Source organism: Anolis carolinensis, chromosome 1 (assembly GCF_035594765.1).
Source record: "Anolis carolinensis isolate JA03-04 chromosome 1, rAnoCar3.1.pri, whole genome shotgun sequence".
Taxonomy (NCBI): domain Eukaryota; kingdom Metazoa; phylum Chordata; class Lepidosauria; order Squamata; family Dactyloidae; genus Anolis; species Anolis carolinensis.
The window spans coordinates 106600227-106627404 of record NC_085841.1 but is presented as its reverse complement, the minus strand read 5'-3'; the positions used below and the strand labels follow the sequence as shown (position 1 = coordinate 106627404).

Below are 27178 nucleotides of genomic sequence, written 5' to 3'. Positions count from 1 at the left end.
ATACTATGCCAAAATAGAGCAGTGTTGTCGAAGGCTAGAGCAGGTTAGGTAAACTGGCCTTACATGGCCATTTTTGAATGCTCCATGTCACCCAACTCATTTATTTCCAAGTTTATTTCCTAAGGCTCATCTGAGGGAATTTTTTTGACTGTTGAAAAATCAGAGCTGGGGACATTATGTGGCGTTTGGTCCATTAATTCCCACTGGAGGCCAATACAGCCCTCCACCACCTGGTAATTGCCCACATCTGAACCTAACCTGACAAAAAAATTTTTTTTTTGATAAACTGTATTTTCAGCAGACAGCAAAGGTCTGGAAGCCCCAATTCTCAAACAGCTACAAACGAGACCAGTTCATCAACAAAAGAACAGCAAAAAGTGAGCTTACATTACCAGAGAAATACATGGGATTAGCCGAGAGTCCCATATCATATCACATTATAAACTGCCACCTATTCAAAATGGTGAAACCTGAATAATTCAGGTATTTCCACAGCAACTACAAAAGGTCAGTCAATTATAAAATGAAATGCAATTCACAACAGAGTAACAATAACACAAAAATTGATGCCTGTTTTTTCAAGTCATTCATTCATAATTGCATCACCAGGGCTCTTTGAGGTGATAGCAACAATCCCTTATCCTCTGGTACCTTAAATGAACTTGGATTTTAGTCACACACAGTTTCCAAGTCAAATACCTGCAAATCATGCCTTTCATAATCCTAATGCATTAGCAAGCTGCCAACCATAAAAACAGTGTTGTTCCATACACTTCTTTTGTTCTGAGATTCTGTAAGTGGGTCAAGCAGGGGTAAACATAACATGGAACAACATATCTGACAACCATCATTAAGTACCCAATTTCTCAATTATTTTAATATGTAGGTGTTGCTTACATTACATTACCTAGGATTCTAAGGCTGAACTATCTTTCTAAAAAGAAGAGTGAGTCCATAAGAACAAGCAGTCTCATATTCATTAATCAATATTCAATTAACCTTTACAACAAAAACATCTGCTCAGCCATAAATGACCAAATGGGCCAGATGCCAAGGGGAACAACACACTTTAATAACAATTTTCAAGATACATCAAATCCACTGCAAGGAACAATTATTTCAGCATTCCTGGGTTTTTTAAAGTTACTGTTTATTAACTAAAGATTATTTTCAAGAGTAATCAATCTTTATCAAATCATCAAAGACCAAAAGGATGAACAAATTTTGCAATATGAAACTTGTGTGAAAAAGTGTGAAACTTGTCATTGAGAAAGACAAGAAATCAGATGACCATTAACTCTTTAAAAATTAAAGCCATTATCTAGTTCAGTTCTATTTTCATATTATTTTACTGGTATCCCATCTTTCCCTGCAAAGCTAGTTAATAAGGAAAAATGGCTCAAATTACTCCACTGTGGTATTGCTCCTAAATATTGGGTTATTTTTAGAATAATCTACAGAGAGAAAGCAATTTCCAGCCAGTTTGTCTCTGGATTTTCCACTCCCCATTTTGAGGTTTTCTAAACATAAAAACTTATATTATCGTATCAAAACAAAGATCCCAGAATCCAATGGCCCATTGGTTCCCTCATTCTAATTCTGAACAAGGCTAATTCTGAGCAATATGAATCATACCTTAGAATGTCGGCAGTAGATAATTGTGATTAATATAAATATCAGTAGAGAAGACACTAATGTAGAACCCACAGAGAACACATGATGTTCTGTTAACTAAAACTGTTGGTGCTTAGTGCTGAAAGTGAAATAACTTTCCTGTGCATCTTCTGAAACTTATCTGTTTTTCATGTTCCAAGGACAAAAAAATCCCACATCAACAGTTGTCAGGGACAGACTTAAACACAATTTCCCCAGATGATTCAGCATCCTTTAAGCCTCCTATTTACCTAGCAGACATCATTAATTTCAGATTCTACCATAAACAGAATCTAATCTTTGGTGTGTTCTCCAGCCTATGTGAACTAATAGCAAAACAAGTTTACTCACTTTCCTCTTACTTTCAGTGTTTGTGCCTCCGAAAAATAGTAAGCTCAATCCCTTGTAATGCATAAATTATTGATCACTATGCAATAAACTGTTTCCTTTAAAATTATTTTGGAAAATACCTCAGTTTTACTCAATGCAATATTATTGTTCCGTGAACTCAGCATGGAAATAATTTGTTTCACGATCAAGGAGATTATTTTAAAATTAGATAACAGAGATGGATGCTCAGGACTCACTAACTGTTTGATGGAGATATCAATATTACGTATACTGCCTTCCTTCAAGGAGCTGAAATCAACAAGCCTATTGGGGGGGGGGGGTTAGACTGAGAAATAGGAAGCCATTCATTATCATTGATAGATACATCATTATCTGAGTGAATAAAATAATGGAGCTTACTTTTGAAAATACATACCCTGTTTCCCCGAAAATAAGACAGGGTCTTATATTAATTTTTGCTCCCAAAGATGCACTAGGTCTTATTTTCAGGGGATGTCTTATTTTTCCATGAAGAAGAATTCACATTTATTGTTGAACAACAAAATGAACACTTATTATATACCGTAAAGTAGTTGTCATCACAAACCAGCATAAGGGTCTGGAGAACAAGCCCTATGAGGAGCGGCTTAAAGAGCTTGGCATGTTTAGCCTGCAGAAGAGAAGGCTGAGAGGAGACATGATAGCCATGTACAAATACGTGAAGGGAAGTCATAGGGAGGAGGGAGCAAGCTTGTTTTCTGCTGCCCTGCAGACTAGGACACGGAACAATGGCTTCAAACTACAGGAAAGGAGATTCCACCTGAACATCAGGAAGAACTTCCTCACTATGAGGGCTGTTCGACAGTGGAACTCTCTCCCCCAGACTGTGGTGGAGGCTCCTTCCTTGGAGGCTTTTAAGCAGAGGCTGGATGGCCATCTGTCGGGGGTGCTTTGAATGCGATTTCCTGCTTCTTGGCAGGGGGTTGGACTGGATGGCCCATGAGGTCTCTTCCAACTCTACTATTCTATGATTCTATGATTCTAACCAGACAAACTATGAATCCTATCAAGAATTTCTTGTTACTACCATTATTTACATGTACAACAATCTATGGTACCTCTTGCAATTTAGGTTTCACAAGGTTTCCACGCTGATTTCTCTCTATTCTAGTTTCAATGTAGTCATGAATGATGAATAATATAATATACTATAATAATAATAAGATAATATAATAATAATATAATAGTATACAATATATTAATGAGATAATATAATATAGGATATAATAATAACAGAATATGATAATAATATGGTATTAATAGGATAATATAATAATGGGATATAATAACAGAATAACATAATAATATAATAATAATAGGATAATATAATAAAATAATAGAATGGAATAGAACGATATAAAATATATTAATAGGATAATATAAAATGTAATATAATAATAATAACATAATATGCTAATAATAATAAAATAATAATATGATAATATAATAAAATAATAGTATACAATATAATGATATAAAATATATTAATAGGGTAATATAAAATGGAATTTAATAATAACAGAATAATAATATTATAATATGAAAATAGAATAGAATAATAATATAATGATATAATAATAATAGAAAAATATAATATAATGATTTAAAATATATTAGGATAATATAATAATGGGATATAATAATAGTAACAGAATATTGTCAGGACCCTGGCTGCAGAGCACCAATATCCTTACACAGAGGCCAGTCTCTATCTAATATCTTTATTAAAGAAATATATAAAATCAATAAAAACAAGTGAAGAATATAGTTCAGAAGCAGACCTTTCAGATAAGGTGAAATATAGTCCAGAAATGTATTGTCCAATATAAGATATTACAGTTCAAACTTTTAATCCACTTGACCGAAACACACACTTTGCCAAGCAATAGTGTGGGGAAATAACAGAGTCTTTAAAGTCCAATGAAGCTTGACAACAAGGCTGGAAATAAACTTGATTCTTGACTAGATCCGTGACTGGAGGCAAGACGAACATGAAGCATGAAACAGAGTCCGTGGTAAAACCGTGAGACAAGGCAAGGCTTGAAGCTTGATCCGGGAAGCAAGGAACTGGGATTACGAAGTCCACACACGATCTCTCTCCTCAAGCTGATCAATTGACTCCGCAAAGAATCCCTCGCGCCAAACACCTATATTGAGTCTCGTTTTCCCGCCAACAGAACTCTTTCCCTAGAGAACGAGAAGCGAAACCCAACTCTGTCCAGATGCATGACTCCTTAGAATTTCCCAAGGGAAGCAGACCTAATCAGCCATTTGTTTGGCAGCGATTCTCAGGCTTCTCCGATTAGCCTCCCTGACTCCCCTATCTTTAGAATAATTTTCCCTCCTGGAAAACGGGGGGGAGTTCTGCCCAAGGCCTGTTTGGCTGAATTCTTGAGGGCAAACATCAACATCCTGCAGGTGAAGAGACTCCGGCTCTTGCTGAACCGGTGAAAATCCCATGTTTTCCTCTTTGTCTGCCACAATAGTACTAGGAACAGGACTACAAGGCCCATGAGTCATCACAAATATGATGATAATAATATGGCAATAGAATAATAGTATAAAATAATCAGTTTCATGGCATAGGATAGGAAGATGAGAGGAGAATCCCAATGCGTCCTGTACCTTTAAGGAGCAAAAGCAGCAGGACGAAAGCCCTCTTCCTTCCCTCCCTCCCACCCTCCCTTGCCCTGGCTCCAGGAGCCAATCAGAAGCCTCTGGGAAGCAAGGCAGCATGGCCAGGAGGGAGACGGAAGGAAGGAAGAAACGGCAGCACAGCAGCAGCCACGGAAGGTTCTTCAAGCCGCGGCTGGGGGACAGGCAAGGCAAGGCAAGGCAGGGAGGGAGGGAGGCACAGAAAGCAAGCACTTTCCCTCCCTCCCTCCAGTGTGTGTATGAGGAGTGCTGCTTTAGCCCTGCAGCCATGCTCCCCAATGGAACTCTGCTGCAGCCTTAGTTGCTAGGTCTTACTTTCAGGGGAGGCCTTATATTTGGCAATCCCCCCAAACCTCTGCTAGGTCTTATTCTTTGGGGAGGTCTTATTTTCGGGGAAACACGGTATAAAGTACTGCTTTCTGGACACATTCAAATGAAAGTGTTTGATCAAATCAAGGCATATTATTCAAATAGTCATATTTAAAACTGGTCGGCAATGTCTCTAGAGAAGGTAAGGACTATTTCTGGGAGCTGAATTGCTCCAACTCAACCCATTGCATGCAAAGTGGTCATTTTTCCCATTGCACAAAATCATTGAAAATAGACACCAAAGAAACCTCCGTTTCATTTGAGAGAAGTTACATGAAAGCTGATTTGAGTTTTTGGGAGAATTTAAAATGCATAATTTAAAGCAAGGTACTCATTTACAGACAACATATTTTAATATGAAACTGGAAGGGGGTTGTTGCCATAACTTCAATTTACTACCAAAATTCAGTAGTGAACTAACAAAACAGATGGTAGGGAAGAACTAAATGGAAAGTCTGCATGTTCCCTGCTCCTGCTCTAGAGCACTTCTTCTCGAATTGTGAGTTCCGATTCTAAATGGGGTCCCCTTAGCTCAATGTTGGGGTGTCCCAAAATTGGCAACAGTAAAAAAAACCTGAACATCATCTAGTGGCCGTTTTAGACATTTACACACATCTGTTGTGCAGAAGTCAACATCGACACTGAAATACAACACCGCCTGAGCTCTACGAGTGTAGCATTTTTCAGAATGAAGCAGAGAGTGTTTGATGACCAGGACATCTGTAGAGATACCAAGGTGCTTGTTTATAAAGCCATTGTCCTCCCAACCCTGCTCTATGTCCACGAAACGTGAACGGTCTACAGACATCACACCCAACTCCTGGAGCATTTCCATCAGCGTTTCCTCAGAAAAATCCTGCATATCTCTTGGGAAGACAGGCGGACAAATGTCAGCGTGCTTGAGGAAGCAAAGACCACCAGCATTGAAGCAATGCTCCTACACCATAAACTTCGCTGGACTGGCCACATTGTCCAAATGCCCGATCACCGTCTCCCAAAGCAGCTACTCTACTCCGAACTCAAGAACGGGAAACGTAATGTTGGTGGGAAGGAAAAGAGATTTAAAGATGGGCTTAAAGCCAACCTTAAAAACTGTGGCATCGACACTGAGAACTGGGAAGCCCTGGCCCTTAAGCGCTCTAATTGGAGGTCAGCTGTGACCAGCAGTGCTGCGGAGTTCCAAGAGGCACGAACGGAGGACTTAAGGGAGAAACGTGCCAAGAGGAAGGCCCGTCAAGCCAACCCTGACCGAGACCACCTTCCACCTGGAAACCGATGTCCTCACTGCAGGAGAACATGCAGATCATGAATAGGTCTCTTCTGCCATCTACGGATCCATCCCCAAGATTTTTTATTTCATGTCAAAAGCATTGCATAACAAATACATTTTAAAATGATGGGGGGGGGGGGAAGGAAATCACAAGCAACTAAATAGTTTTAGACCAAAAGCGGGCAACAGCAACCTCATTGTCCATAGCTTTAAACAACTCCTCCTCCATACATGAGACAGGACATTGTGGGCAAGCATACATATGCGGAATTGTTTGTTCTGCTCCACAGTCACACAAGGTGGAGGATTCCTCCAGGTAGTGCCACCTTGCCAAGTTGTCTTTAGATCTGCCCACTCCACTTCTAAGTCTATTTAGGGACTTCCAAGTTGCCCATTCTTGGTTTGCCCCTGGAGGAGGACCCTCATAGGGGGCCATCCAGTTAGGATTGCCAAGTTTAGCTGCCCAGAGGGACACCCTTGCTGTTGCTGGAGGAACATCAAGGGGAGTGGTGGTTCTCATGAAGCCCTTCCTTGATTTGAGTCTGGTGGGAGGAGGCTGGTAGTCATGCAGTGGATGGCTTTCACAATGTTCGACCCTATTTCTCTCACAGTTAGCAGCAACTTCCCATCGCATGTCAGGAGGGGCAATGCCAGCTAACTTGTAGAGTTTATCAACAGGTGTAGGTTTAAGGCATCCTGTGATTATTCTGCATGTTTCATTTAGTGCTATGTCCACCTGCTTCGCATGGGCAGACGTTTGCCCGACAGGACAGGCGTACTCAGCAGTTGAGTAAGACAAGGCCAGGGCTGATGTTCTTATTACTTGTGGGTCTGCACCCCATGCACTGCCAGTCAGTTTCCGCAGGATGTTGTTGCGTGCAGCTACTTTGTGCTTGGTGTTCATGCAGTATTTCTTATATGTTAGTGTTCGATCTAAGGTGACACCAAGATATTTAGGATGGAAACAGTGTTCAAGCTCTTGGCCTTCCCAAGTAACTTTCAGTTTCCTGTTGGCTTCACGGTTACGTAGGTGGAAGGTGGAAAGCACACACTTGTGTCTTGGCAGGGTTAGGCTTCAGGTGGTTCAGGTAGCTGGAGAGATCTTTCAAGGCATTAGTGAGTTGGTTTTCAACTGTTTCAAAATCTTTCACTTGTGTTGTATGGTCAAGGTCATCAGCATATATAAAGCTCTTTGTGAGTGGTGGTAGTGGCTGATCATTGGTGAAGATGTTAAATAAGGTCGGTGCAAGAACACTGCCTTGGGGTAAACCATTCTTTTGCCTCCTCCATCTGCTTTTCTGGCCCTGAAACTCCACATAGAAGCTGAGGTCTTCTATCCCCAAAGATAGCGAAGACGGAGGACCATCATCCTCGAACTACGAGGGATCGCCTCAGTAAGTAAGTAAGTAAGTAAGTACAGTGGACTCTGCAGAAGAAACTTATGAAGCTGTACTTCATAAAAAGGAAAATCAGACTGTTTAGCAAGCCTTGTAAATGCTGTTTGGTTATCAGTACATGTGTTACACCCCTAGGCAGCGAGAGCACTGAAAACCAACACAGAGGTCAATAACAATATAATATCTTTATTAAAGCAAAATAAGTTCCAAAAGGAATTAAGCAGCAAAGTTGAATAAGCAATTGACCTTTCAGGAAAGATCAAAAATTAGTCCAATAAGTGAAAATCTTATGTCCAATATTAGAGTCCAAAATCCAGAAACTGAAACACACTCAAACTCGGCTTGAGTATTGAGTGGGGAAAAAGGAGCAAAGTGGCAAGAAGAGTTCTCTGGAGTAAATGTCCAAAAGCAGGATTTCAGGGCAAGGCATAAACTGGATGTGCAGGAGCTGAAACGCAGTCCAAACTTGGCAAGGAGGTAGACCGGTGCCCGGTCTACTCGAGAGTAGCGCACCTTCAGGCCGCTTGGATTTCAAGAACTAGAGACAATGATGCTTCTCAGTTAGAAGTAAAGTTGACCCCGCGAAGGAAAGTTCTCAGCGCAATACTTTTATTGAAGTTCATAAGCTCCCCCAAACCAGGTGCCTGACTCCCTAAAACTTCCCAAGAGAACTGAGCTTGTCACAGTCACTGCACCAGGTGTCTAACTCCCAAATTCTTCCCAAGAGAACAGGGCTTAGCCATAGTCACCACGCTCCGCTAATCTGGTGCTTCTCCGCAAGCTTTGTCTTTGCGATCTCTCTGTTTGCACAAATGCCCTACAATCAAACACTAAACCTTCCAGAGAATCTGGGAGAGCCGGCACTGTTTCAAGGGCATCCTTAATTGGCTCTGGCTCGGAGATGTCAACATGAGGCATCTGGAAAGGAGTTGAATCTTGCTGACATGGGAAAAAACCCAAGTCTTCTTTGTCCTGGACAGTAATGGCCACAGGGTCAGGGGCCAAAGGTGTCATAGGCATCACAACATGTTTCATTTTTATACTTTTTTATATACTTATACACCTGGAGTCATGTAAAAGTATCTTGGGGAGAAAGGCATCCTGAGTGGAAAAGTTCAAGAAACCCTGCTCTAGAGCATGATGGTGGTGGCCTAATAGTTATTTTCCTTCAGTATGTAATTTGTTAACATTAATAGCCACTTATCGCAGAATTTGCAATCAGGAAAGAATTTAAACCGGGGTCTCTCACACCCGAATTGGATACTAAGACTGCATACACAGTGTTAATATTAACTCCAAAAGCCTCTGATATAAAGTGTAAAATCTAACAAGTACTTCCCTCTAACAGACATCAAGGATGACCTAACAGAACAGCTGATTCCTTCCTTCATGCCACTGTTGATTCTAACTACTGTATAATGCTAGAAATAAGTTTTGAATAGAAAGCTTTACTAGATACAATTGCAATTCTGGATCATGATAAAAGGTAAAACAAATTCAAATGCCTCTCTAATTTGTCCTTGTAATTTATTTTTAAAATTTATCCACTGACTTCTACATTTGAGCTTTCAGGATCCTCACCTTACTGCTCCAGCTGAGATTTTTCTCAGCATTTATATCAATAACAGGGCCAATCTCAATCTTAGTTGGGAAAATGTTCCAGGAAATTAGTGAAACTCTCCAGGAGGCTCGGAAAGGCAGAAATGGTAAGGCAATGGGGTAGATTCCTTACAAAAAGTGAGCCGGCAGGCTGTCACAACCAGTATTATAGCTAACTTTCAAACTGGCACAAGTGTGTTTACCACAGTATCTAGCAGATGAGTAAGCATCACTGTGGTGCTTTGGCTACAGGCTCTTAGCCCATGGAGTAATTTAATTGGTCTTTTATGAACCTGGTGGCTCTTTAAAGGCATCTAGAGAGGCTTTCCCCTCATTACTGAGACAATGATGATAGTGACCCGAAACTGGGCACTGTAGAGCTATCTATTGAAAGATATACTAAGCACCAGATAAAAGCTATTTACCCAGTCCTTTTCAGCCAAAGAGCAGTACATGTCTAATATCTATTTCTGGCATGCTTTCAGTTTCCCTTTTTTCATGCTGTTCTTCTAAACACTCCATTTTTTCTGTTTCATACCTTGCTTTGGTTGTTTTAATGCTACTCTCCTAATTTTATATTGACAGATGGAGTAGAAATATATCAAATAAGTTTCAGACTTAAGGAAGCCATTTTATAATGATACCTGGTTTCCAGAACATGTTTAAAAACTAGACATTCGAAAAGAAAAGAAAAACTCAGCAGGCCACTACCATGGGAGGAAACACTACTGCATAGCTTTCACATAGCTTGAAAAGTGAATGAAACTTGCACACTCACACTTAAAACAGTTCATAAAATCCTACAGAGATGATAAGTAAAGCTGTCATCCATCACAAAAATGCCCAGAAGATATCTGTGACACTCATTCGACCACATTCCTCATTTTGTTCAGCTGTACAATCACATTAGTAATGGATATGCTTTTTAGGAAACCACCTGATTTTTCCTATTGTGCTTTGAATTCTTGGAAAACATGATTTCACAGCAACGGAAGTGTAAACCTGTTGGAGGAGGTGCTCAACAAATGTGTATTTATTGCAGAATAAAAATGGTTGAACAAAAAAGCCTTGAGTAAAAAATTCTTTCGCTATAAGCACTAACGAATGGCACTGCTTCCAACTGCTCCAGCATGAATCACTCTTAAAGCTTTTAGGAATCTTATCACTTTAGAGATCTTTGCATGCACAGAATAATGATTTTCAGAGCATATATTTAAATCACCTCTTCTGCTATGATGGGAAACAAAACTACCTCCTTCAATCTTTGTGCAACAAGATCTATTTAACAAAAAAGCAGAGGGAACTACTTTAGAGGATAATTATAGCTGACAGAGGTAATAAATGCTAACCCATCAAAGTGGAGTGAGACAACTGTGAACACAAAGGACATTCTTTAGGGAATAAGCATTAATGCTCTGAATGACTTTTTCATACTTGTTTTTCTCACATTTTTTACTTCATATAGCAGTTCAACAGAGTAAGACACTAAAGAAGATAAAACTGTTTTTAAATAAAAACTATCTGAATAATACAATCTATTACTTCTTGTAGACCATCATTATATGATTTAATCTATCATAAATTACATTTGTGTAAATTACATTTGCTCCATGTACATCTAGTAGCAGATAATTCTCAAAATGCTCTTCCTTTAGACTTGCTAACATCCCACAGGAAGACTTTCCAAAGGTCCTAAGCATGAATGAACCACATTGCCCATGGAGGACAAACCAACTTAGCTGAGATCCTCAAACAAGTGAAGCTGTTAGGTACACATGAATACTAGAGTTCAATCAGCAGTTATTTCAAGCCCATCTGTAACCGGCATAACTGACTTGATAGAATGCCTAAACTGATTCACAATTTGGTAGAGATCCATTCAATATCAATAGCCAGTGAAATAGTTCTACGTTAAGAACCTCTAGACATGCTGAATGTCATACAGTAAGTAGTTCACCTTGTGATGGAACAGTGCCACTTACCTGCCAAATTCAAAAGCAAACATGTACACATCTGACAAAATTATAGTGTTTATCAGTTCATGCAAATAGCAAATTAACTTAGATTTAAAAGAAGGAAAATCTCTGACCACTGCAAGGCAGTATTTCCCTTTCTGAAGAAACAGACCACACTGAGAGCCCTTCTACACTGCCCTATACCCTAGGATCTGATGCCAGATTATCTGCTTATCCAAGATTATATGGCAGTGGAGACATATAATCCAGTTCAAAGCAGATAACCTGGGATGTGACTCTGGGATATAAGGACAGTGTAGAAGGGGCCTGAACAGCAAACAACAAAACACAAAGTCGTAACAGAATAGACTGAGGAACTTTATGCTCCCAAAAAGAGATTGTATTCTGCTTACAAATTGTATTCCAGAGCTTGGTGATGTCTTGATTACATATATAATTTGCCCTAGCAAAATTTATTATTTTGTGCCTAAGAAAACCCAATAAATTGATGGGATTATTATAAATCAACAGATGACTTAAAGGTGCGTGTGTGTGCGCGCACACACACACATGCTCAAATAAACTTGGAAGTTTTTCTGAATACAGCACAAAGTAATTTGCCATTGTTCTTACTGGACAGTTTATCTACTCCAAAGAAAGCTTGCCTGTTCACAATAACAAAAGGCACACCATAACCTCTGGAAACATTATAAAAATGTCAACTGATCAATATTCTACATTTCTTATGTCTTCTACTACATTCGGATATTTTTGTCACCTACATTTTCTATTCCAGAACAAACTTTTATATGGTGCTCCCATGTGTAGAATTTTTTTAAGCACAGTTGGTGTTGCTCTGAGCTTTCAAGTCATTTCCAACTTATGGCAACGCTAAAGCAAATCTATCACAGAGTTTTCTTGTAATGGGATTTCTTTACGCACAGCATTTAAACATTGTTTTGTGCCCTATGAAGGTACACAGTTATCCGTCTGTACATGGATACTGAATTCCTATCAAGGTAACTTATACTAAGCTATCTTATTAATTGATGGATAATTTTAACACTACATTCTGTAAGCATACTAGATGTGAAATTAGATGAAAATCATACTGCAAAGGTAATTTTGTAAAGTATTCAGACACAGGGTAACAGCGCACATACAAACCTCCTGGTTGGCAAGATCTGCTAATGCATTAGTTGATTAGAAGATCTTCACAACAGACTGCAAAATCAATGTCCACTTTCTCAAAACTACAATTTTGTGATGAGTATTTCCCTCTAAGGAATGGAAAGACCATTTGCTATTTTTCATTCCCAGCCAAAAAAAAAAAAAAAAGGTAGCCTGATACTTAGGAAATCAAGGTGTGAGGGAGAACTCAGAGGTAAACACTTTGCAGTTTGAATAGTACGTTTTATTGATTAGCCCATCGGCCATATCAAAGCACTTGACAGATTTAATACATACACACACACGTTTCTTTTACACACAATCCATTTTTGTGTGAAATCATGTTTTTTGTGCAAAACAAGTTTTAAAAAACACAAAAAGAACTTTTTGTGAAAAGCAGATCACACAGAATCATTTTCTCAAACATGTTTGCACACTTTTCCAACAGTAGGTGGGTACTTTTGCATTTGACTACTAGCAGGGGATAGATATAATTCATTTATTTATATGTTTAATTTATTTATCCATTAATTAATGGATTAATTTATGAAAGAAGCAGAGATAGAAATCTGTTGCATGTGTCCTTAAAATGCAATGTGAAATTAATATTATTTATTATTTTACTGATACTGAATTATTATTATTATTATTATTATTATTATTATTTTATTATTAATAGTAGTAGTGGTGGTGGTGGTGGTGGTAGTGGTAGTAGTAGCAGTAGCAGTACTAATGTTTATATCCCACTTTTTCTCTCCCAAGAAAAAGTGGGATATAAATACGTCTTCTCTCTAACACATTAGTGTTCTCTCTAACACTAAAAATCATACTGAAGTGTTAATTAAGGCATGTAAACATTAAAATAGAAAAAATATTAGAATATAACTATAGCAACATGGGTCACATTAGACATTATTAAGAATCCCTTTGCTGTCCTCTCTAAAGAGGCCCATATGTCCTACTCTCTTTTCTGTAACATCCAACTATTCAACAAGCAAATGAACTCACATCATCTTATCTTGAATGTCCTTTATTAGAAAGCACATATGCTTTGCGGTGCATCTACACTGTAGAATTAATAGAGTTTGCCATCGCTTGAACTGACCAGACCCGATGCTGTGGAATCCTCAGATAAGTCGTTTGGTGAGGTGCAATAACTTTTGGGTAGAGAATGCCAAAAATCTTGCAAAACTACTATGAGTCTAATATCACTGAGTCATGGCAGTTAAAGTGGTGTCAAACTGCATTAACTCAACATTGTAGATGCATCCAAAGGTACAATTAACCGAAACAAATACAATATCAAACACAGCTTTGAGTTTTAAGATATGAAGGAGAAGCCCATTTGGTGAGGACACAGAAAAGCTCATTAACCATGGCTGCCCCCAGGCAGCAGAACTCCCTCCCATAGTAGGTCCAGTTGGCTCCCTCCCTGCCCTCCTTTGGACAACAGGACAACCTTTTTATTTGGACAAGCCTTCGAGTTGTACATTGCGTATCAAGTAATGTTTGTTAACAGATATACTGTAATTTTATTATTATTCATTATGCTTTGTTTTAGTCATTTCTTAAAATAATGCTATTACTACTACTACTATTTTATTTCTTCCCGCCTCTTCTCATGGCTCGAGGCGAGTTACAACATTGCTAAAACACATAACCATTTTAAAATATTCAATTGAATACACATATTAAAACATATTTCCACAAAGTATGTTTTATTAATTTCTTTTAAAGAAACTTTTGTAAAGTAAGACTCTTGATTTAAATTTTTGTAAGCTGCCTTGGTTCTCATCCCAAGAGAAACATGTTGTATACATTTAATAAATAAAATAAAGCAAAATAGAATAGCTATCTAGTTTTATTTAACCTAATTAAATAACCTAAATTATGCTATTGAGAAGTGGCTATGTTTGATTCATAGCAACACTTCACGAAGTAATCTTGATACTTTTATCCAACACAACAGCCTGTTCCTGAGGGGCAGGGATTGTTCATAATAATTATCATCTACAAATTTCTAGGGCACATAATGTATATTCTGTTAATGTCTAAAACTGTAACAAAAGCATGACATTTTTTCTTCTCCACAAAACACTTAATATTGGAAAGCTACATAATAATTAGAGTATCTCTGTGACATTTTCACCATGCATACCACACAAAAAATTAACTCCAGTTAATAACAGTGTTCAAATATTTGTTGTTTCCTAGTAATTATATGCAGAAAAGCAGATTCAAGTGCCTGAAGTAAAAAAATACACAATTATTCTCTTTAGGAAAACAAAAAATATTAACATCCAAATTTCATAAAATAATTTACTATATATTTCTTCAAACTAAATAAAAATGAACTGATAATTCAAAAACAGTGGAAGTTTAAAATCCAATTTGTTTCATTCAGGAATATACGACATTTTAGTTCTTCAGAGACTAGTTTTGTAGCAGAATTCGGAGAACCAGATCTGCAAGGTAATTTACAACACTGTCACCCAAAGAGTTTCAGATACTTTGAACAATCAGATGTTGTTCTGCACATTTACTTCAGACAAAAGTAATAGTAATTTGTTTTTCAGGAAACAAAATTGGTCACTTATGCAAAACAAATGTTGTGCCTCATGTGGATTTGCATTTTCTAGCACTGGAAATTTTGGTTATCATGGAATACTCTTGATTCTGCACCCACAAACACGCTTGGGGATGGAGGGAATTTATAGTATCCTAAGATTTCTCAATATATGGGAATTTTTTTTGGGGGGGGGGGTCAGAAAACAAAGGCATTAAAAAACCGTTCCACTGTCTGGATAAGGACATGTATTTCCACATGAAGCTAAAATTTGGCCTAACTGAAGGAACTTCCTAAATACAGTAGAGTCTCACTTATCCAACATTCGCTTATCCAACATTCTGGATTATCCAACGCATTTTTGTAGTCAATGTTTTCAATATATCGTGATTTTTTTGTGCTAAACTCATAAATACAGTAATTACTACATAGCATTACTGCATATTGAACTACTTTTTCTGTCAAATTTGTTGTATAACATGATGTTTTGGTGCTTAATTTGTAAAATCATAACCTAATTTGATGTTTAATAGGCTTCTCCTTCATCTCTCCTTATTATCCAACATATTAACTTATCCAACGTTCTGCCAGCCCGTTTATGTTGGATAAGTGAGACTCTACTGTAATAAAAAGGAACCAATAATACAACTGTGGGATAAAATGAACTACTTTTTAATATCCAAATTTGAAGTTTTATAAATGAGTATATACGATTTTACTTTAGTAAAGTGAGATGGTGTTGAACTAGGAGTGTGGCAAAACAAAACTATATCCGTTATCACCTCATAGAGTTAACCATGGTGCACTCACCAATACTAGCATTAGTCAAACAATACGTGAGCTGCAAGAACTGTGTTATGATCACACTGCTATTTTTATTCCACATTTAAAGGTGGTAAAATACACTGAAATGCTCAGTGGTTCTATGGGACTACCACAAGATCTTTAGGCAAGCAAGACATTATTCACAGATTTATGGCCATTCTTATAAATATGGCTTTGTTCTGTCAGACCTTGAACCAGGACTATCATTCATAGTACACAGGATACTTCTCTAAAAAAGAAAAATAACTTTTGACACCAAGAGTGGCAATTATGTGATTGGTGGATCACATTTGAAACACCAAGACCCTCCATATCACCTTCAAAAGCTCTTCTATTTCTGGTAAGAAACACATCCCTAAATGGATGATTGCTCCACTGTGACTATCAAGTGGATATAAATCCATATTGATGCAATTTTGGAGCAGCATTCATTTGCAGGGAACTCAAACAGCCTTATAGTTTTTCAAAATGGGAAGTCACATGTCAGTCTCCTACAATTCTTAGCAGCCCACAGAGGTCAAAGGATATGGTGGTGAGGACCTTGATCCTTTGTAATTGCCCACTAAGACCATTATCACAAATACAATTAAATAATTTGATATGATTTAAATTCAGGGGCACCCCTCCCTTTGTTGCCTCCCACTTACACATGGCTGCAGGTTTCTACAGCTTGCACACTAATCTGAGTACGTTTATATCTCTGAATAACCTATGGATTGATAAGCATCAATAAATTCTGAGCAAGAAGTTTTTATATGTACTCTTGATGCTATTTCTCTTGTAGGTTTAAGTTTTCATGATATTAGCACAAGAGCAAATAGGACACATACATCTATTTCAGCTAAGAAAAAAACTCATAGAATCCACCTTCTGTGATGAAGTGACACAGAAGTAGGAAGTGATGATTAAAATCAATAATTTAAATTGAGACTTTTGCTTTGTAATTAACACCATAATTAAAATCAATCTTGATGATTCTTAACACTTAAAGTCTATTACATTAAATAAAATACAAGGGAAAATACTTCACGAGTATGAACACTTACTTGATACTTATTTTCTGCACACAACGTTCTTAAGAAGCTGCTAAGTAACTCAGATACATATTCACTACCCTTGCTAAACAGCCACTGAACTGAGCTACAGAGCTCAATTTGAACTACCTATCTACCATTCTCATCTTAAAATGCCATTATTCTGAAGCATTAAATGTATCTTCCTGTACAAATGGACATGGTGCTGGCAAAGAGGCAGTACGCAGGTGAGATATTTGAGACTATTATAATTTGAAGGTCATAATTTAGGATTTTATCAGAAACAACTACCCTTCCAGAGAGGAGCAGCAGAAGTAAGGCTCACTGCCATTGCTGACTCCTCTTCAAATAAGTTATAATCAACATTATCTAATTAATGGTCTTTTTTTCATAACCAGTAAACTAGATTACAAAACTTCACAACAACTCAGGATCTTCAAACCACAGTCTGAAGGTGATTTAAGATCATAGCTTGATCCAAAGCTGGGAGCCATAGTTTCAAAGTTTACTGGAGATTTCTATTAATTGGAGATGTCATTTCATTTCAGTCATCTGTAACAGAAGAAGGAAAGGTGCAGCCAAACTCATTCCCAACAATCAGATGACATCAGAGGTTTGCTCAAGAACAAGAATGCTTGTGAAGTACTTTTAAATTGTAACTTTTTATAAAGTAGATATATGGCTAAATCTGTTTAATATGAGACTGATTTGTACTGTCCTTAAAATATATCATATTTCCTAAAGATCCCACAAAACCTACAGGTGATATTTATATGAAGAAAGAATCAATTTCTTTAAAATAAGTAAAATAGCATACCTAACATCCTCATGAACATCCAAGCAAGAAATAACCTTCATTTTAAGGTAACCTCTTCCTGTCCTTGCAGGCAAAGAGTTCCAGTTTAAATATTTCTTGAATTAGAAGTAGTGTGTACAATTTTTCATTTTACTTTTGCACAGTGTTACTACAAATATTCAGTTACAGTATATGCTACAATATTTTTCAAAAGAGATCAGTATTGTCAAGCTTTCATGAAATACTTTTTAAAAATGCGATTGAATTAATCCTGGAAGTGAACCTAGAACCGTCAAATATTCTGAAGGATGGCATCAAAAGTAACATTTGTATATTAAATGCATCCACTTTTAGCCAACCCTGCCTATTAAGTCAAACTACAAAAGCAAGAAAATATTACAGAAAAATTGGAGTATTGATTTTGTAATCATTTCTAACCATTACTCAAAGAATATATGTATGCGTATACTTTATTTAGACCATCAATTAATTACAGCAAATAAAAGAAAATGGAAATGACATGAAATAAATCCTATAATGACCAGCCACTTGGAGTAAAAAGCTAAATCCATTCATCAGTAACATGGGTACTAGATAAATTTTCTTTTAAATTTAATAAGAAAGAAGAGTTTTTGTTTCACCTTGTAAATAGCTCCAGGATTCAGGGCTTTTGTTCTCTTTCTCTAGCCAGCCTATTTCTATGACTGGCCAGCAGTCTTAATGCTCTCTCTGCCAGAAAGTCCATATTACACTACTGCATCATTCTACTTCAACACCTGGAAAACATGAGTTGAACCATACTCCTTTCCTTTTATTTTGTAAGTCTACAGCAGTGCTGTTTCAAACTCAAAAACAGTAACACAGAAATAGTGGGGCTTAGTAGCTAAAAGATGGACAAGTGTCACTAATCTGCCAAGTTGAGGAAATCAAATGTATTTATTAATTGAATTAATAATCCATTTGTCTCCCAGAAAACATACCCCCAAGTCAACAACACAGTTTATCTCTAAATGTTTCCTATGGTTTAACATTAACTATACTGAAGAATTAATGCAGTTTGACACCACCTTAACTATCCTGGCTCAATGTTATGGAATCCTGGGGTGTGTACTTTGATGAGGCACTGCACTCATGGGCAGAGAAGCTAAAGACTCTGCAAAACGACAACTTCTGTGATTCCATGCCATTGAACCACAACAATTAAAGTGATGGTTCAATGGTATGGAATTGCATGAATTGCATTCATTCTACAGTATACATCAGTGATTCCCAAAGTGGGAGCTACCGCCCCCTGGTGGGAGCTGCAGCAATCCAGGGGGGCAGTGATGGCCACATTTGGTGCATTTGCCATATGCATCAATCAGAGCCGGTTCAACAATGAGGCGAATTAAGCGGTCGCTTCGGGCGCAAAACAGAGACTGCTTTTTCTGTTGATTTGTTGTAAAACATGATGTTTTGGTGCTTAATTTGTAAAATCTTAATGTAATTTGATGTTTAATAGGCTTTTCCTTAATCCCTCCTTATTATCCAACATTTTCGCTTATCCAACGCTTTTATTTTTCAGTGATTGGTTGGGGGGGGGGGCAAAATTCTGTTCGCCTACACTTGTAAAATACCTAGGGCTGGCTCTGGCATCAATACATATATCTTTATGTTTAATTGCTATTTAAAAATTAATTTCTAGGGGGTGCTGAGTAATATTTTTTCTGGAAAGGGGGCGACAGGCCAAATAAGTTTGGGAGCCACTGGTGCAGATGCAACCTATTTTACTTTAGATGTGTACCTGAGCAATGAATAAGATAGAAGTGCAGCTTAAAAATCAGTATTTTTAGCAACTGCCTTTTAAAGGGTTCAGTTTCGACTAAACCTTGCACATAGCTTCATAGCTTCAAGAAAAATAGAAGAATCAACCAACTACGCATATTGCAAGAAAGTGTTTGTCATTCTGTACAGATGTCAGGCTACAAATAAATAACTTCTGGTGCAGTATTGCTACATTCAGAAGTTGGGCCACACATAGCATCCAAAGTTAGGGGAAGCATGGAATTTGGAACTCTGATTTCTCTTAATGCCAATTTAAACTACAACAGTCCATAAAATTTCAGTAGCTGGGGCTTAAAAACAAGTGGAACACACCATATATATATATTTCTGCACATGTGTTCTGTCATGCTGCATTAATCTGAAGCACTCAGTGGATCTATGGTTACCATGATGCTCCATTTAACACAAGTGTGGGCCATTACCATGGGGCAGGGGACCATTCCCGTCATATTTTTCACGTCCTCAAGATCTTGGTGTGCTGAACTTTCACCCTACTCACTTCTATCCAGAAATTTTGGACCTAAAAGACATCTGGAAAGGGAGCAAAATACTCTAAAAAATAACAATTCTGTTCTTTAGAGAAGTGGTTTCCAAACTCTGGTTTTCCAGGTTTTGCTTTTTTGTATTTGTTTTGGACAGAAGCTCCATCACTTTATCCAACAGTCAGGAATTCTAGGAGCCAAAACATCTGGAGAAGCAAAGTTTGGGAACCAATGCTCCAGAGGCACATCTGGCCATTTTAAGATCAGGTTGTTTTTCACCATGGAAGTATCTAGCAGGGCTGGAAAGTTTCAAGGAGGCCCTATGAGTTACAGGAGGTCTGGTGCAGCTTGCCCAAGAGAAACTTATACACAGACAATTTTCAGATTTGTAGGCAAACTGAGCAAAGCTACCCTAATGTGTATATGAAAATATGAACAATCAAGCTAAACCATTCCAAAGAATATATATTTCTTTCCTCCGTGCATTACTTCTGTGGAAGAAAAATATCTGGCAGACAAAGCCCACAGAAGAGTAAGTAGCAGGAATGTCACTAATATTCAAAACACTTTTTCAAGTGTTAGTCTGATACGTTTGAAATCTTCTTTGAAGCAAAAGACAGCTAAAATTAGAATCCGAGCATATTTTCCTATAGTCTTTCCTGACAATACCCACTGCCATATTTATGACACTTTTGACAGCTCAACTAGATTAAAAAAAACCAAACCACAGCAGCACCAAGACATATCATTTTTATGTCATCTTGCCATGCTACTTTTTGAGGTAAGGAAAAAGAAAACCACTTCCAGAGGCAAAGAACAAAAAGTACTGCTAAAAAAAATAAAGTGAATTATTTTAAAGACCAAGATCAAGGAAAATATTTAATATAAAACATTCCTAAATCCTGTAGGAATCATCCAACTGGACACGTATTTCCAAGCTAGTTCAGGGGATTTCACAACTGGGTTGTTGTATGTCTTTCGGGCTGTGTGGCCATGTTCCAGAAGTATTCTCTCCTGACGTTTCGCCCACATCTATGGCAGGCATCCTCAGAGGTTGTGAAGTATGGATAAACTAAGTAAGGAAAGGAAAGAATATATGTCTGTGTAGAGTCCAGGGTGTGGCAAGAGTCCTTTGTCACTGGGAAGCCAGCATTAATGTTTCAGTTAATCACCCTAATTAGCATTGGAAAGGTTTTGTCTCTTGCCTGGGGGCATCCTTTGTTCAGTCATTAGCTGCCCTCTGCCCTCAGAGTGTTGGTTCCCATCTACTGTTTTGATTTTAGAGTTTTGTAATACTGGTAGCCAGATTTTGTTCATTTTCATGGTTTCTTCCTTTCTGTTGAAGTTGTCCACATGCTTGTGGATTTCAATGGCTTCTCTATGTAGTCTGACATGATAGTTGTTGGAATGGTTCAGCATTTCTGTGTTCTCAAATAATATACTGTGTCCAGGCTGGTTCATCAAGTGCTCTGCTATGGCTGATTTCTCTGGTTGAATTAGTCTGCAGTGCCTTTCATGTTCTTTGACTCTTGTTTGGGCGCTGCGTTTGGTGGTCCCTATGTATACTTGTCCACAGCTGCATGGTATCCGGTAGACTCCTGCCTGCCATAGATGTGGGCGAAACGTCAGGAGAGAATACTTCTGGAACATGGCCACACAGCCCGAAAAACATACAACAACCCTGTGATCCCGGCCATGAAAGCCTTCGACAACACGATTTCACAACTGTTTGTTCATAATGGTGTTTGAAAGATGTTAATACCAAACTTTTTCAGAGTACACTGGAAGCAGCATATTTATTAATTGTAAGTCCAATGGAAGTTATCCTTAGTGTCAAGTCCATGGGGCAAGATGAGGATGGAGAGGAGGATCTCCTCCCGACAGCAGAATCTGAGCCAAAGGAGATGAACAGCCTGACACTGCAGAGAATGCTCCTGCTAAGCAGGAGCAGGACCCTCCAGGAATAGACACAACTGAGCCTAGGCAGAATGAGGCTCTTCAGGAATAAGAGAACTTAACTCTCCCTGTCCGGCTCCAACTCAAGGTGGATGCCATTCAGCTGTGCAGGTCCAATTGGTTGGCCCAAAGAAAAATCGCAGCTATAAGGACTTTTGCAGGAGCAGCATAATGGGCTGGCATTTACAAAAGCTCTTTGCTGGAAGCAGTTCTCATGTATGGAATATCTTAGCCAGTAATCTTGATTCTTGGACTTTGTGTGTGCTTCATGTTTGGACATTTGATGAGCCCCTTGCTATTGACCTTTGGCATGAGCATTTGGATTCTCTTTCTGCCTTGGACTCTATTTGGACCGATTCTGTTGTGACCTCAGACTACTTTTCACTACCCTTGCAAGGAACGGCTACAGCTTCCTGACACTTATGAGACTACAGCTCCCAGGTTTCCACAGCACTGGGTCATGGCAGTCAAGGTAGTATCAAACTGCACTCATTCTACAGTGTAGATGCAGTCTTAGTATTGACCAAGGTATGTAACTTGGCCAAATCACACAACTTTGCTTTGGGTTCTGAATTTTTCCAAAACAGTTCGTCCAGTAGCCTACAACAATGTGCTCCATTACAAATCATGGCAGAGATGTGTAGAGGGTTAAGTGTATAAGCAATACATACACTTTTGGCCTAAGGTTTTCTGCTTTCTTGAGGCATTTATCAAATATTTACAGGCAGTTTGGAGATGGGAGAAGAAAGGTTCACTCCACTGGCAATTGAGAGCCAGTACAATGAGGCCTTGGATAGAACAAAACTACATACTTATCCACTCCCCCTGTTACTACACAAATGTTTCATCATTTTCCCTACTTAGCCTATTTTGTAAAAAGGAATGAAAATCACACATTATGACTTAGGTGCCCAAGTTTTGATTGCAGAACAGAACCTTTTTCTCTCCTCTGTAGCCTACTAAATCCCCAGAAGGAAAGAACCTGAAATGGGGAGTAAATGTGGGACAGCTGCACCAGGATGGGAGACTACATGTTACATTAGTGGTGTTAAAGAACTAAAGATTATGTAACTATTAAAAATAGTATGCCCTTACTTTTCTTCCTAGTTATCCACATGCAACATTGTTTCAAGAGTAGTGGAGAACAACAAGATGTCAGAGTTTTTATATAAACACTATAGGAGAATTAGTTAAGTTTCCTTACCTCATCTAAATCTTTAATATAAACTGGTTTTTCCTCTAAACCAATAGGCATTGGCTCACTGTGTGGAATTTTTACTTCTTCATACATTTTATTATTTTCTCTCTCAATACCTTCTGGCAGGAGCATCTGTGAAAATTAAAGAGAAGGAGGAAACTCAGCTAAAAATAATGAGCTGAATGCATAATGTTTTGAAACTTTTCCACAAGCAGGTGAAAGTCTGTTTAAACAGAGTCTGAAAAATAAAATCTTTAAAGTATTTATTAGTTAGCTGTACCCATAGCTAGGTGCATGGTATCTAATAATGAGCAAAACATAGCCCCAGAATTCCAAAAAAATAATCAGTTTAATCCCTACTACAGATTTTTGTGAAGTGCTAGAGTAATGAAATTGGAAATAAGGGACCCAATTTTGCTTTAAGATTTCCTGCTATCTCTCTTAAAAGAGACAAATCAAAATTAGTGGACATCAGTGAGGAACTAGGAATAGTAATTTGAGTTTATTTGCCATTATGTATTTTGATCCATATTCTACTTAAAATTAAATGCAAGTTCAGATTGTGGATTATGTTTGCAGGCTCTGATCTGAAATGAAAGCTCATCATGACTGGTACTGACTATGTACACAATATTACACTATGATTAAAGTAAAACACAAAGACAGGTATAAAAACACAAGGAAGAATAAATCAAAATTGGTTGTAAGGAGAGAAATGTGAAGTTGGATCATTTTCTTGATCTTTTTACTGTAGTTAAAAGATCAAGAATGTTATTAATAGCACTTATTTAAGGAACTGGTAATACAATAGAGTCTCATTTATCCAACACTCATTTATCCAACGTTCTGGATTATCCAACACATTTTGTAGTCAATGTTTTCAATATATCGTGATTTTTTGGTGCTATATTCATAAATACAGTAATTACTACATAGCATTACTGCATATTGAACTACTTTTTCTGTCAAATTTGTTGTATAACATGATGTTTTGGTGCTTAATTTGTAAAATCATAACCTAATTTGATGTTTAATAGGCTTCTCCTTCATCTCTCCTTATTATCCAACATATTTGCTTATCCAACATTCTGCCAGCCCGTTTATGTTGGATAAGTGAGACTCTACTGTAATTCAGTATACTTTTGGGTTCTAATTAACTGGAATACTAAAACCAAAAATTAGTCTATTACTAGAAGAGAAGTGCACATTCCAATATTTAAGTGGGAAAATCCTAGAATAATGTAACCCCTGTGTGTCTGTCTGTCTGTCTGTCTGTCTGTGTCTTCAGAAATTTCTTAAGCAATTAATACACAGCAATATTTTTGAAATCTCCCCCCCCCCCCTCCGAAATATAGTCTACAGCACCTGGTATTCAGTAGCGGTCTCCCATGCAAATACTAACCAGGGCTGACCCTGCTTAGTTTCCAAGATCAGATAGGATCTGTAACCTGAGAGGTATTGAAACCAGTAGGGTTCTACTCAGGAATAGATCTAATTCAGTACCATAACATGGAAGCGTTCAACAACATCTTTAAAATATGTACCCTGTGGTATATTTAAATATAATTTGACCAACAGCTCTGAGAGGACAGTTACATTTTCAATATTTAAAGAAAAAACAGCTGAATATGGTTAAAGGCTTCCAAGGGTTCAAAAGCACCTCACCGGAACTAATAGCAATGGAGTTAGAGAAAAATTATTGCTTCTTCAGAGAAAACTGGTTGTATGAAAACTGCCCCATATTAGTTCTATGCTTAGTCAGGCTTGTTGCTCAGTAAGAATCCTGCCCCCAGCATACCTTCGATCCTCCAATAAATGATGAGGTTTTTCTAGCTTCAGCTTGTGAATCATAAACATGTGGGTAGTGAATTTTTTCATATTCCATGTCTCGATGTCTGCCTAAAGTTGGCACTGAGCGAGCATTCTGAAGTGCTTGTTCTCTGTAATCGCAAAAATAGGAAGAAAATTATTCATCTAACAAGCAAACTAAGGACAGGTTGCTTACCTGTAACCGTGTTTCTTCGAGTGTACTCTGTGAATTCACACTAATGGAGGAGAGACTGCGCCTGCGCAGGTTCCAACGGAAACTCTTCCCAAGCTAAAGTTTAAATTTTGGCGGTAGCCACGCCCCCCGTCCCCAGAGGGCATATAAGGCGGCCCTGGGCGCCCGCTCTCCAGTTCCTGCGCCGCCAAGGCAACGAGAAAGGAAGAGGGTTTGCCAGAGGGGAAGGAAGGGCGGGCTTGTGTGAATTCACAGAGTACACTCGAAGAAACACGGTTACAGGTAAGCAACCTGTCCTTTTTCTTCGTGTACTCTGTGAATGCACACTAATGGAGACTAGCACGCTTAGGTCCCGGATGGTGGGACAAGGCAAACCTTAATCACAAGTTGATGTCCAAACACATCTTTATTAAACATAAATAACATGGTCCGAAGGACCCATATAGTAACACAAGCATCATGCCGAGAGAGGAACTCGGTAGGACACCAAATAAACAATTTCAAACATGAGGAAAAAATAAGTACTGTGCATTATCTCCGAAGGGGAGAGAGGAGAAGTACATAAGGCACAATGGTTCAGGAAAACAGTGCAAATTAGAACATAGATATGGCATAACGAGATGGCCAAACACGGGGACATCTGATAAGAAAAAACCATGAGGAGGGACCCTCCAGGGGGCCGAGTGGTAGGTAAGTTCCGAGGATAAAATCCTCAGGACAAACAGGAGGACAAAACCGATCTAGCAAAGGCTGAGTCTTTTAAGGCTTTTTGGTCTATTCTATAGTGAGACACAAAAGTAAGGGGGTTAGACCAGATCGCTGCCTTACAGATAGAGTCCAGCGGGATGCCCCTCAGAAAGGCAGTTGATGTGGAAAGACCTCTCGTCGAACGCGGGCGAACGGACGGGGGAGGTGGACGTTTAGCGAGTTCGTAGGCAAGTTCAATGGCCTGAGCAATCCAGTGAGATAACCTTTGCGAGGAAATAGGATCGCCCAGCTTATCTGGGGCATGGGCTATAAAGAGTCTCTGAGTCTTACGAATGTCCTTGGTGCGGTCACGATAGAAGAGAAGAGCCCTACGTATGTCGAGGAGATGCAACCTCCGTTCCAGGGGAGACGAGGGGTTTGGAAAGAAAGCGGGGAGGACAATGTCCTGGTTAAGGTGAAAGGCCGAGACCACCTTGGGGAGGAAGGTGATGTCCGGGCGGAGAACGGCTCGGTCATGATGAAAGCGAAGATAAGGCTCATCAACCCTAAGGGCCGCCAGCTCCGAGGGTCTGCGAGCCGAAGTTATGGCCACCAGGAAAGCTACTTTCCAAGAAAGTAGGCGCAGGTCGGTCGATGCTAGAGGCTCGAAAGGAGAGGAAGTTAGCTGGGAGAGCACGAGCTCGAGGTTCCAGCCCGGCGTAGGTGGCTGGGAGGGCGGACGGATGTTGTTGTACCCCTTTAAGAAGGTTTTCACAAGATGGTCAGAGAATAAAGACGGTCTACCATGTTGCTGGAAACACCACGAAAGAGCAGCCAGATAAGACTTCATAGAGGAAAGCGAAAGCTTCTGATCTGCAAGAGTCATAAGAAAGTCCAACACTATCGGTACCGAGGTCGGAAAAACGGCGATGTCCCGAGACCGAAGAAAGGCACGGAAGCGGGAGATTTTATAAGTGTATGACCTGGTTGTAGCCGGCTTGTGAGCTGCCCGGAGGATCTCCTGCAGGTTTTGCGGGAGGGAGGTTAGGCGAGAATTCTCCATGCAGTGAGATGTAGAGAGGGAAGATCCGGGTGCAGGATCTGGCCGTTTTCTCTGGATAAGAGGTGTGGTAGAAAAGGTAGAGCGAGAAAGTTCGTTTTGGAGAGGTGGAGAAGAGCCGGATACCAAGGCTGTCGAGGCCAAGCTGGTGCTATCAGGATCGCCGACGTCGAAATCGACCGGAGTCTCTGGAGGACCTTCGGTATCAGAGGGAACGGCGGAAAGAGGTAGATCGGTTCCGACGACCAGTCCAGAAGAAAAGCGTCTCCCAGACAGCCCGGAAAGGAGGC

The 27178-nt window shown here is 38.8% G+C and overlaps 1 protein-coding gene across 1 annotated transcript in view; it reads right to left on the bottom strand.

Moving 5' to 3' along the window:
- Positions 1–27178, bottom strand: part of ascc3 (activating signal cointegrator 1 complex subunit 3) — a 370189-nt gene that overhangs the window by 302633 nt on the left and 40378 nt on the right. The window contains exons 7-8 of the mRNA XM_003215509.4: positions 24938–25079; positions 23146–23271 (exon numbers count right to left, since the gene is read on the bottom strand). Coding sequence (XP_003215557.2) covers positions 23146–23271; positions 24938–25079 — 268 coding nt within the window. The remainder of the gene's footprint in view (positions 1–23145; positions 23272–24937; positions 25080–27178) is intronic.